General features: G+C 44.1%; 1 protein-coding gene across 1 annotated transcript in view; it reads right to left on the reverse strand.

Annotated features, from left to right (window-relative positions):
- Positions 1-959: 959 nt before the first annotated feature.
- The window catches only part of smarca2 (SWI/SNF related BAF chromatin remodeling complex subunit ATPase 2), a 58,295-nt gene continuing 47,844 nt past the window's right edge, over positions 960-11,410 (reverse strand). Inside the window, exons 30-34 of the mRNA XM_085426494.1 lie at positions 8,838-8,943; positions 8,339-8,440; positions 7,911-8,040; positions 7,310-7,443; positions 960-4,777 (exon numbers count right to left, since the gene is read on the reverse strand). Of these exons, the coding sequence (XP_085282620.1) occupies positions 4,742-4,777; positions 7,310-7,443; positions 7,911-8,040; positions 8,339-8,440; positions 8,838-8,943 (508 nt within the window). The 3' untranslated portion in view covers positions 960-4,741. The remainder of the gene's footprint in view (positions 4,778-7,309; positions 7,444-7,910; positions 8,041-8,338; positions 8,441-8,837; positions 8,944-11,410) is intronic.

Below are 11,410 nucleotides of genomic sequence, written 5' to 3' on the forward strand. Positions count from 1 at the left end.
GTTTCATATCAATCTTTCGTGATGCACCGTCATATTTACATTATTTGTACGGTACGAATGATTTGCTTTGGTACCTGCTCAAACTTAAGCTCTCCTTAGTATGGCTGGCTCCGTCTCTCCAACAGCGCACTCACGGGCAGCAGCTCCCCCCGCCCCCTCGCTCAGTCGCTTAGTGCCTGAGCTTGGATCATACCAATATCAGGGGGGGATTCACGCACAGTCGTAAATTCCCACAGTGTGCACTATGTGCTTCGAATATTGTGTGTACTTTTTGTTTTATACAGTTGTCAGCCAGGCATCTAACTATGAAAAAATTACACTCCAAAATACCCCGGGCTTCTGACAAAACAACCCGGGCTTAAGCCCCGTAAGCCACCCCCACGCTCCGCCCCTGTATCACAGTATCAGCTTAAAGCACTTGTTGCTGCTGAGTTTGCATCTTTTGCTGTGAAGTACAGCCAGACTTTGACCGCTTCGCCTTGGGCATTTTTAATCTGTAGCTCTGCTCTAACAGAACGCACGTACCTGGACCCGCCTACTATCCTCGGAAACGTAAAATGATTGGCTAGAATCTAAAATGTGTCACAGCTCAGGGGGAAAAAAGCACCGAATTGTGCTCTGCTTTTCGGTCTGGTTACTACCGTTTATGTCAGAACCGGTACCGGTACCCATCCCTACGTGGGAGTTGAACGGTATTTGATGATCTGCGTCAGTTGAAACCACCGAGGTTACGCTGCTCGTTAACTTTAGTGCAGAAGAACAGCACATTCAGATGTTTCTTATTTCATGACTTTTGCAGTTCTCCCTAATTAGAGAGACTGAGTTTTATAACCGAAAACAGATGAACTTCAGGAGTTTAACGAGTTTTTGAAATAAAGTGTCAGAACAAAGGTGAGCGGCAACATCGGCAACACAAACACAACAAACAGCAGAAGGCAAAGAAAAAGCAGAGACGCGATCTTTGTGTTGGAAATCAGTGATGTTTATTTGCCCTGGGCTATGAGATACAACCACAAAGACACTGTGCAAAGAAAGCAAAGATGAAGTCACACTTACGGAGAGTCGGCAAGCACATATTACACAAAAATGATATATCTGCATGTGCACGGTATACTGTCAAGAGTGCATGCTACAAATAACACATAAACAATAAAATGAGGGTTTAGAACTAATTCACAAGGAACACGAACACCTGAAACAAACCGACACGTCTCATTAATCTCATAATACTGTTTTCTTTGTAGTAATTCAGGCCGTCACAACCCGTCAGACTCGGTTTGTTACACTTATTTTTCAGATTTTTATGATTTCATTTTCTATTTTTTTGCAAAACGACTGTAACATGTATTCAGACGCTACATTTAGCGCTACGACAGAATCTGGTTTCATTCCCCGAAGTGAGATGTTTCCCCGTGAACCCGCTGTCTGACACGAGCTTTCTACGTAGAAAATAACTCCAACAAAACGAGAAAATTAATGCGACAACGCTGTGATACAGAAAATGTTAAAAACATCAGAGGAAGAACACATGAACCACGTGCACCTCCCTAATCATGTGCGATTATATTTGTCTTACTAGAAGCGGTTAAAAAAAGCGTCGGACATTTCTGGCTGTGTCAAGTTCATCTGTCAGCTACAGACGCACGTTTTTATCTGCCTGTACTTTCACAATCGTGTAATCGCGTTGCTGACCGTCTGCTAAGCCCCGCCCTCCTGTTACCGTTACTGCAACTGTAAAGCTTCGACATGAGGTGAACGCATAGACACACGAGTACAGCTCTGCTCCCGCCAGCTAATCTAAAAAGTTCTTAGTGGGTATTTAAAGAGCCTTTTTATTTTGTTTGGATATTTAAGTTACAGCAGGGACATGGCGTCTCTGTACAGGAGGCCTTGGTGATATCACAGTATTATAACATCCCAGGTATTTAGAAATGTCTACAGGATGATTTTAAATACCTTGAAAGAAACAAATGTTCCCTTTTAAAAACAAAAAGCTGATGCAGAGAGTCTATATCTCAATGTGCAGGCAGGCTCTACTCATGAACAAGGTGCTGAGCTCAGTGAGCTGTGAAAATCTGCAAATGCCGATCTTTAACTAAACGTGTGAACAGTTTGATGAAGGTGATGCAGGGACACAGCTGAGCACTTCAGAAGGTAAGAACGCCATTTGTATCTCTGCAAACTGATAACATGGCATCAGGTCTCCAGGGAGAATCAGAGGAAGCAGTTAGTCTTCTAATGTCCAAACAGTCTAAACATATCGTGAAATTTACACTACTCACTCAGTCTAACAGTCACAGTCACTCAGTGTGGCTGTAACTGCTGGGCTAACAGCAAAACTGCTCTGTAAGTTGCTGTTTAGTGGTTATGTGTTGGCTTTCCCTTACAGAGCCCACATGCAACCAAATCATGTTCTTCTAAAAGTACTTTCTTCTTCAAAGTACGGACAGATTGCTTGTTTGCAGCATGCAGTAGAGCATGTTCTGCCCTGCAGCCCCGGGAACCTAACAGTGAATCACTGTTGTAAACTGATGACGGGGCCAAACAGTAAGGGCAGTGACACGAGACTGTTCGGGGAACCCCTCACACCACACAGCTACAAAGACATCTATCAGCAGCTGCTCAGCATTTATCGACTGTTCAAACCAATGAAAACAATTCTGTTAGTTCCAAAGACTCAAAAAGCCCGCTCCTAAGGAGGTTCAAAGACATGCTGGACCAACGGTAACAGCACAACAGAGTACCTACAGACCAAAGGAAACACACGCTAATAATTGGCCCAGTGTTACAGTCTCTGTTTTCATATTTCCACAGTTTCTGTGGGAGGTGAAAGAAAGGAGGCAGCTGTAGCTAATGAAGAGCGAGATGTAGGAGAGCAGGAGGTGGAGGACAGCAGCCGACATGCTGCTTTGGGAGAGAGCAGGAGGAAGCTTTAAGGTGGGGCTGATGGAGCAGAAAGCAGAGAACAGGCCTTGTGTGAACTGTAACGTAATGACAGAACACAAAGAGATTTGATCGTGAGGGTCTGCGTGCCTCAGTGTCAGGCTCAGAGGCTGATTAATATGTACATTTGTTTTGTGATGACTAAAATGCCCTGTCTTAGTACTATGTGATCTATATAATGTCCTGTTACTGTAGGTAAATAAGTAATCAGGTGTGTGTGAATGTTTGATGAAGCGCACAGCTGTTCCTGATGTTGCAGCAGTATGCTGTGCTACTCAGCGAGCCGGCCGCTGCTGCAGGACTGAGACTGAGCTGACATATCACATTCAGAGAGCCCTCAGTCACTGATGGTAATAACAGGGAGGATGTGCACGTGAGGAAAGATAAAGAGGCTGAAGAGATAATTGAGTTCGAGGAAGTCCCAGATAAGAGACAAAAGTGCATCTCCACAGACTGATGTGGAGCCCGAGGGAGACGCTGGATTAAAGTACAGTTAGTGGCCAGAGTTTCAGAGCAGCTGGGAAACTCAGAAGTACCTCAACGTTCACACACTCGTCGCCTCTACCAGGCCAAAGTGGCTGTGGGCTGTCTGCACCACAATGAAATCAACATCTCTCCTTTTGCTACTCGTCAAGAAAAGTTTGCCTCAATGTGAGTCCTGCAGGAGTTCTCCTCCTTTAAGATGCAAGTCCTCCCTGGGGCAGGTGAAAGAACCCTAACCCACGTTGGTCCACGACAAACAGAGAAAGCCTTCATTGGAACCACGAGGACCCCGCCTGACACTTCTGCCCATTTCTAGACTAAACCATGAGATTTAACTGGATTGTTCTACGATGAACAGCAGAAGTGAACTTTGGGTTTCTCCACTGCATTCTTTACAGTTCTGAGAGAAAGTGTCGTAACTGTGGACTCATCTGTGACACACAGACTGTGGTCTACATGCTAACACAGACGTGAGCCCAGCTTTCAACAGTTTGAGGACTTGGACTGGACTGTGGACTTGTCCACATGAGCTACAACACGCGACACAGACTGTTCCAAACGCTGTCCAGCGAATGATTCAGTCTTCCACACGTGTCCACTCACCCCACAGAACAAGGTGACCTCAGCCTGGGCCAGTTAGCAGGTGTTACCTTCTTTATGGAGCGCACACGCTGACAGCGTGTTTAATCTACACACTGAGGCAGATAACTATTAAATCTTTTACTTACTTTCATATTTATTTCGTACAAGCTTAAAAAAGCCTAGCTGTAATTGGACAGACGCTGCGCGTGGGAGGGGTTAAGCTAACAGTCAGTTTGTCTACATTTGGCACGGCACACGTTAAAAACAATAAATCCAAAACTTAAAAAACTGACTGCCATTTCTCCAAATTAGCTTTGATTTCACTGATTATACATATTTTTGTTTTACTTGACTTTTTAAAAATCAGGATACTGAAGGTTTTTTTTAAAGTGCAAGCAAGCGATTACAAACAAAGCAAAAGCGCAAATAGGATGACCAATGTGTGTTTTTCTTTTTTGTACATTTTGTGTTTTGTTAAAGCACGTAGTTAAAAAATATACTACAAAATTGTCTTAAAAAGAGAAATATAAGCTGATTGGTATTGCTGTATGTTATCGATTGTAAGTAATACATTTCTAAGCTGGTGGGAGATGAGAATACACCCTACAGACACACACAGAAGACACACGGAGCAAAGTTTAAGGAACGTGAACCTGAACAACAGCAATGGAAGATATTGTCCTTTGTTTCTAAGTGCTGTAAACAATATCCTCGCGCCCTTGCTTCTCCTTCGTCACTCGTCATCACTTTTGCTCTTGTCTGATTGATCCTGCAGAGACAAAGAGAAGAAGAGTGTTAAGAACGAGGAAGAGGATGCAGCGAAGCAGCAACGAGAGGCAGAGCGGCCTGTCGCAACACAACAACGCTGAAATAAGAAAGCTCTCCGGAGGAAAAAGAGGTGGGACGGGCGGTCTTCACATCTTTTCCTGTTCTGAGGCTAACGAGGAGAGCAGTGAAGGAGTGAGGCGAGTCAGACAAGGCGGTCCTTTGAACAGACTCCGTCAGGGCAGAGCGTGCTCCCACCACGGCCGGCACACAGCTGATGAAATCGCTGCATTCATATTCACGGAGTAACGTGAAGGCTCCGAGCTCAGCCAACATAAGACACTTAAACACTCAGCATCATAAATACAAACACTGATGCAACACCTGGACAAAGGTAAGCTGCTCACTTACGCTGAAGTCAAGTCAAGTCAAGTCAAGTCAACTTTATTTGTCAATTCTGCCACATGTACAGGACATACACAGAATAGAAATTGCGTTACTCTCAAACCCTAGTGATTAGAAAAATGCAAATAAAATAATTAAAAAGTAAAAATTTAAATAAATACAATACAATTTTACGTATAACAAAAAAAAGCTATGCAATATGCAATATACACTAATACACTAAGACGGTCCTTCTCAAATAGTGTCCCCGCCGGGGAACACGGACCGGCATACAGTGTAATTGCACATCCGCTACAGTAGGTGGCAGCGTTCTTAGGATCTGTACTTTACTTGAGCAGTTAATGTTGCAGATATATTTAAATGTATTTATGGATTTTGTTTAATTTTATTTTTCAGAATCAAATGGTTCAAAAAATGTTTATAGTTTGAAGAAGGATGTTTTTATATTTCAGGCAAATCGATGCACTTTGTCTGTAGTAGTTTAGAGAGTCGCAGTACTAGTACATGTACTTAAATCCTTTCTGTTACAGACTAAACAACATTGTTAGTCTTTGTTTTAAGTTGATCTATATTTCTTTCTTTTATGCTTTCTTTAATGTTAATAAGGATACAATGTTATGCAGAAATGTACTTATAATAACAATTTTATAGACAAATGATACTATTTATAGTGACAGGGGAGAGTGGGCGGGGCGTGAAATGTTTTCTTCTTCCTCAGGGGGGCGTAACAGAAAATGATTGCCGGTTCGAGCCCCGGCTCGGACAGTCTCGGTCGTTGTGTCCTTGGGCAAGACACTTTACCCTACTTGCCTACTGGTGATGGCCAGAGGGGCCGATGGCGCGATATGGCAGCCTCGCCTCTGTCAGTCTGCCCCAGGGCAGCTGTGGCTACAACTGTAGCTGCCTCCCCCAGTGTGTGAATGTGAGAGTGAATGAATAGTGGCATTGTACAGCGCTTTGAGGGCCCTGAAAAGCGCTATATAAATGCAATCCATCATTATTTCATTATTTATGGAAAAAGATAGATGAAAATAAAAAAAAAACTTCTGACCAGGGTAAGTCAATCAGGTTTAGCTGGCAGCAGTGAGGTGCCAGGGCCACCCCTCGGCCTCCCAGTAGATGCACCCATGGTATAAAAGTTGACCTCTGACCTTGAAGTCAAGGTCACTGGGATTCAAACTCATTCAAGATTTTTAGTACGTTCACCTACGGTATCAACTGAAAGTCCTACATCACCTCGTTCTCACAGTATCGCACAATAAATGGAGAATATAAACGTGTGGTTTCTACATGCACCTGTTACACTCTGCTTCACAAACATGCTCCGTACACCATGTTTAAGAAATATTTAGGACTCATTTACATCCTTCTGAGGGTCCTTTGGGTCTTTAGATGTGCGATTTGGCTTTTAAATGAGCGGCAAACGCCACATCAACACAGATAAAAGACGTGATAGCTGACGAGGAATTAAAGGGTGCTTCACGGAGCTTTGTGACTGTCGGTATATGAGACCAAAGCCAGGGGAAGCTCACTCTATAAGAGTAAACAGTGAATTTGGAAGATGGTCTTCAAAGACTTTGAGTGTGATTGCATCAGACGATTTACAAAGAAGTTAAAATCTTCAAAATCTCATCCCACGAGATCAATGAAACTTTGAAGCTTTTCCCTGTGTGAGTGGCTGAAGCTGCCTGTATGTGCTACGTCTTATTCCTGCTGCTGTACCGAGCTAACACCGAGCTAACTTCAGGAGAAACTTCTATAGTTTGTAACCACAGAACAGCGTTTATGTGGCCTCATCGTGGTTTTATTCCCGCATAGAACAGACAAAGGAGCAGAAAGAAAGGAGAGAGGGGAGGATACAAGGTGTATTTGATAGTGGGCACAGACGTGGTGCCTGCACAGCTTTAACTTCACATTACTGAGTGAAGCGGAGGCTGAACAGCAGAAGGCGGATAATACCGGGAAATATAGCGAACTGAACGTCATTATCTACATAAGCATTTGGTTTCACATAAGTACACTACAAGTTTTTATCCTTTTATTCTACAGAAGATTTAATGCCAGCCAACAGCTGCTGATGGACCTGAACCACCTGTGTCGGCAACATAAGTACAATTATTTTACAACCTACATTATCATCCTGGTCCTCGTCGCTGTCGTCGTCGCTGACCACCGGCTTGGCCTTCCCTCGGCTCTGCCTCTTCTTGCCTTTGTCGTGGCCGCGTGCCTCCCTGCTCAGCTTGATCTTTACCCGCACTGACTTGGCTGAAACACGGGAGAAACGTGAACAGTCTTGCACCGCTTCCCTTCAGCATGTTTGAGAATAAAAGCTACGACATCCTGTTTAACCAAACATATTAGAAACGAAACTATTTGTTGAACGTTTAGCTGACATGGTAGATTTTTATGCTGGAGGCCGTTTCTAATGCAGGGCTGTCAGGGATTTGTGTTGATACTCAATCTCTCAGGTGTCATTACTGCACATCAGCTGTAGTTCGTGGTTTTAAATGCTTTTTAACATTTCACAATAAATGTCCTCCCTTAATAATGACTCGCTCCTATGTCTAAAACATCACTTTCGTCTGTCAGCAGGAGTGCACGGGGCTCCCGCTGCGATGAATATAAAACCCGAGCAGCGTTCGCCGGGTTTGCACTGAGAAGAATTTCAATGAGACAACCAAAGGTCTCTGGTGTGTGTGTGTTGGTACGCGTAGCCACAAAGTGCGTCTCACCCTCGGCCTCTGAGTCATCGTCGTCGTCCTCCTCCTCCTCCTCACTGTCGTCATCGCTGTCATCGTCCTTGGCGATCTTCTGTCTGGCGCTCTTGAAAACAGACTGAAGAACGATGGAGTCCTCGTATATCTGCGGGGGGGTGTACAGTTCATTTTAGGCTAGCTCAGTGCTAATAACTATAACACCATGTGTTTGCAAACGAGCTCGAGTCCGACAGAACAGGAGCCGATCAAAGCAACGCCGAGCTCCGTCTAGCCAAGATTCTCAGGGGAAAGCCCGTCACCGACCATACAGCTGGCCCCGCCTACACACAATCATTCTAACCATATATAAATATATAAAGCTATTCTAGAGAAGTCCCGGAGTACCAACAAAGCCCCGGAGATGAGCAGGAAAATGAAGAGAGTTCCACAGCAGGGTTTCTGACCTGGGATCCCTCCAAGTTGAAGGTCTGTGCGTTTTGACAGAGCAGCATCACGTCCTTCTCCAGGTCCCCCACGTTCCTGTATTTATGGTTTCTCACACGTTCCTGTTGAAAGACAAAAACAGAACAGCGGCACTGAGCGACGCCTACATCCACACAGGTCGCACAACCTTAAACTACATCGACATCAAGCTTCACCGTCTGCCCTTCCTTTCAAATCCATCATGACACGAAGCTCCACGGACGGTGAATTTACCGGACTATTCGAGCAACAGAGAAAAGAGCTGATTGTTAAATACCAAAAACTGTTGGAACTAAATTAAAACTAATAGATTACCACAAACAGAAACTTCTTTGATCTTTTAAATACATTTAAGGAGTTTCTCATCTTACTGAGTATTCTCTTCTATTAAAGGACCTGGAGTTATAATTTTCAGCCCTTTCTTTCCCGCTAACCCGTCCCTCCTTTGCACAAATGAATGGATCATCTTAGATCACAAACCTTGATTTTTTTGAAGTCCACGGGTTTTCGGATCAGTTCGTAATATTCTGGGAGTTCCTTCCTGGATGGAAGCTGGACAAACACTTCACTGAGTTGCCTTCCAGAGCTGGAAAAACAAAAACAGCAGTTTGTATGCCGTCAAACTCTACTGCACACTAACACTGCCGGTGCTTTCTATCACAGACCAACAGTCATCACAGCGCTGCAACAAAGAGCGAGCGCAGGAAGCCTCGTGGGACGGATGCTGCGGTCAGACTGCTGTAGTGTTTCTAATAAAACGAGACCAACTGGGTGTAAATGTTACTTTAGGTCTCATTTAAGGACACCATTAATATTTTAAGATCCACATCACTGTGGGAGTTATTGCTTTCTGCTTTCAGGCCCCTCTCCTCTGCAGCAGCTCCCAGCTTGGACACTTTAAACGTTGATAAAGCACAAAGTTAAACCTGGATCAGGTGACCCTCAGTTACACTGACACAGGTTCAGACTGCCGGGGGACATTTCTTCACGCCTCTCCTCTTTTAAACATGCATGTTTATTTTCCCCTCAGCATTTGTCATTTCTCTCACATAGTGTGTTTTGTTTTTATCTCTCTATGGCCGGGTGGGGAGGCCTCGAGGGCCGGTGTCCTGCAGGTTTTACATCTCACCCTGGGTCAACACACCTGAATCACACGATTAGTTCGTTACCAGGCCTCTGGAGAGCTTAAAGACATTTAAATCAGCTGTGTTGGATCAGGGACACATCTAAAACCTGCAGACACCGGCCCTCGAGGCCTGGAGTTGCCCACCCCTGATCTATTGTCTCCTTCTTGACCCTACAACTGGTCACGGCAGATGGCTGTCCATACCTGAGCCACCTGGAGGTTTTTGCTTCCCACTATCGCCAAGTGCTGCTCACATTAAATCATCTAATTGTATCGATGTCTCTCTTGCACTGTGGGGTCTTTTTACTTTTAGCTGAGGGCCCAGCACATGGAGAAGTGAGATATAACATTTTGTCAGACTGAACAGCAAACTTAGAAAAAGGAGAACTAATAATGACTTTAACGAAGGGAGAAGTTAATTACTGTGATTTACGCTGATCACAATCATCAGCATCAGTGTCTGCAGACATCGGTCTCTGTGGGAGCGTCACTCCTGTCAGAGAGGTTCATATTCTACTACACATGATTGATAAAGTGACTACTGCAAAAAGAATTACCAAAGACTTTTATTCTCCTGAACACAGAAACATTACTTCCCATCAGAGAGGTTTTGGCTTTCCCCCAAAGCAAAACCACCAGAGCTGGAACAAAATTCATTTTAAAGCAGTTAGATTAGAAGTCGGGCTTCAGATGCTAAAATATTACTTTATCAAATGGCCAGAAATAACAAGTGTTTGGGTGAGTTTAAAGTTAGCAAAGCAAAGAACAGTTGGAAGGATCTCAGAGTGCCAAGAGTCAGAAAGAAGTGAAGTTGGAGATCAGGAGGAAAAACGAAGCAAGCGCAGAGCTGTGACAGGTTAGCTCCTGAAACCATCTGACGTGCGAGCTGTTTTCACAGATACCCCGAGTACAGAGGCCCTCTCTGAACACAGAAAGTAAAATGCCAGCAGTAATCAAACTTCACTCAAAGTATTCGGTAGTATTTTACACCCTGAAATACCCACTTATTTTCCTGCTAGATGATATTTAAGGCAATAATTATGAACTAGATCTGTTGAGTCTTCTGAAGCGATATCCAACACACAGCTGCAGCAGTGAGCCTGCGGTAACGGTGTGCACGAAGACCGACGGCGGCGTCTTTACCTGCAGTTTCTCCAGAGTTTGTGAAAATAGAAAAGAGAGATAAGGAGGATGAGGAGAACCCAGCTTGCTCCTGTCACTAAGATCAACTCATCTGCATTTGTAAGAAAGCACACACGCCATTTTTCTCTCAAATGTCCGATATCATCTGTTAGATTCTGCCAGCACTGACTTCCCTTCTTTTTGTGTACAGAGACTTGGCAGAAACACTAACATTTCAACATGTGGGATTATTTTTAAGGATCTCCTTGTGGCTTCATCAATCATTTTATACCAGGCCAGCTCTTAATCAGAAAGAAAAATACTGAAATCTCAAATCTGCAGTCATTAATTTAGGAGTTCAAGGGGAAGAAATACAAGCAACTAAGAGATGATGTTCCACAGCATCAATCATCGGACAGCGTTTCCACTGATCTCGCTCAGCTGCCTTTGATGTATGACGCCTATCAAGCCCAGCAACAAAGACTTTAGGAAACACACTCAACTGCTGACTCCCATCAAAGAGCTGGGGTTGGAGTGGAAATGTGACGGTGGAGCTTCTTGATGGAAAAACTATTGATTTAGAAACCAATTGTTCTGTGCGTGACACATCATACTTGGAAACCACAGGTGTTGCCAAACAAGCCGTAACCTGTTTCCTGGATGCTGCTGTTGCCTCCACTGAGGAGATAAGCATTTATTACATTCCAGCAACAGCTTGAACTCCGCCCGCATTTGCTTTAAGCAATGCGGAGTCACACTTTGTTTTATTAGGAAACATCACTGTAACCCAGGGATCCAAAGTCCT

This window comes from Rhamphochromis longiceps, linkage group LG12, assembly GCF_057381845.1.
Source record: "Rhamphochromis longiceps isolate RC_006_pf linkage group LG12, R_longiceps_female_GT1.1, whole genome shotgun sequence".
Classification (NCBI taxonomy): Eukaryota; Metazoa; Chordata; class Actinopteri; order Cichliformes; family Cichlidae; genus Rhamphochromis; species Rhamphochromis longiceps.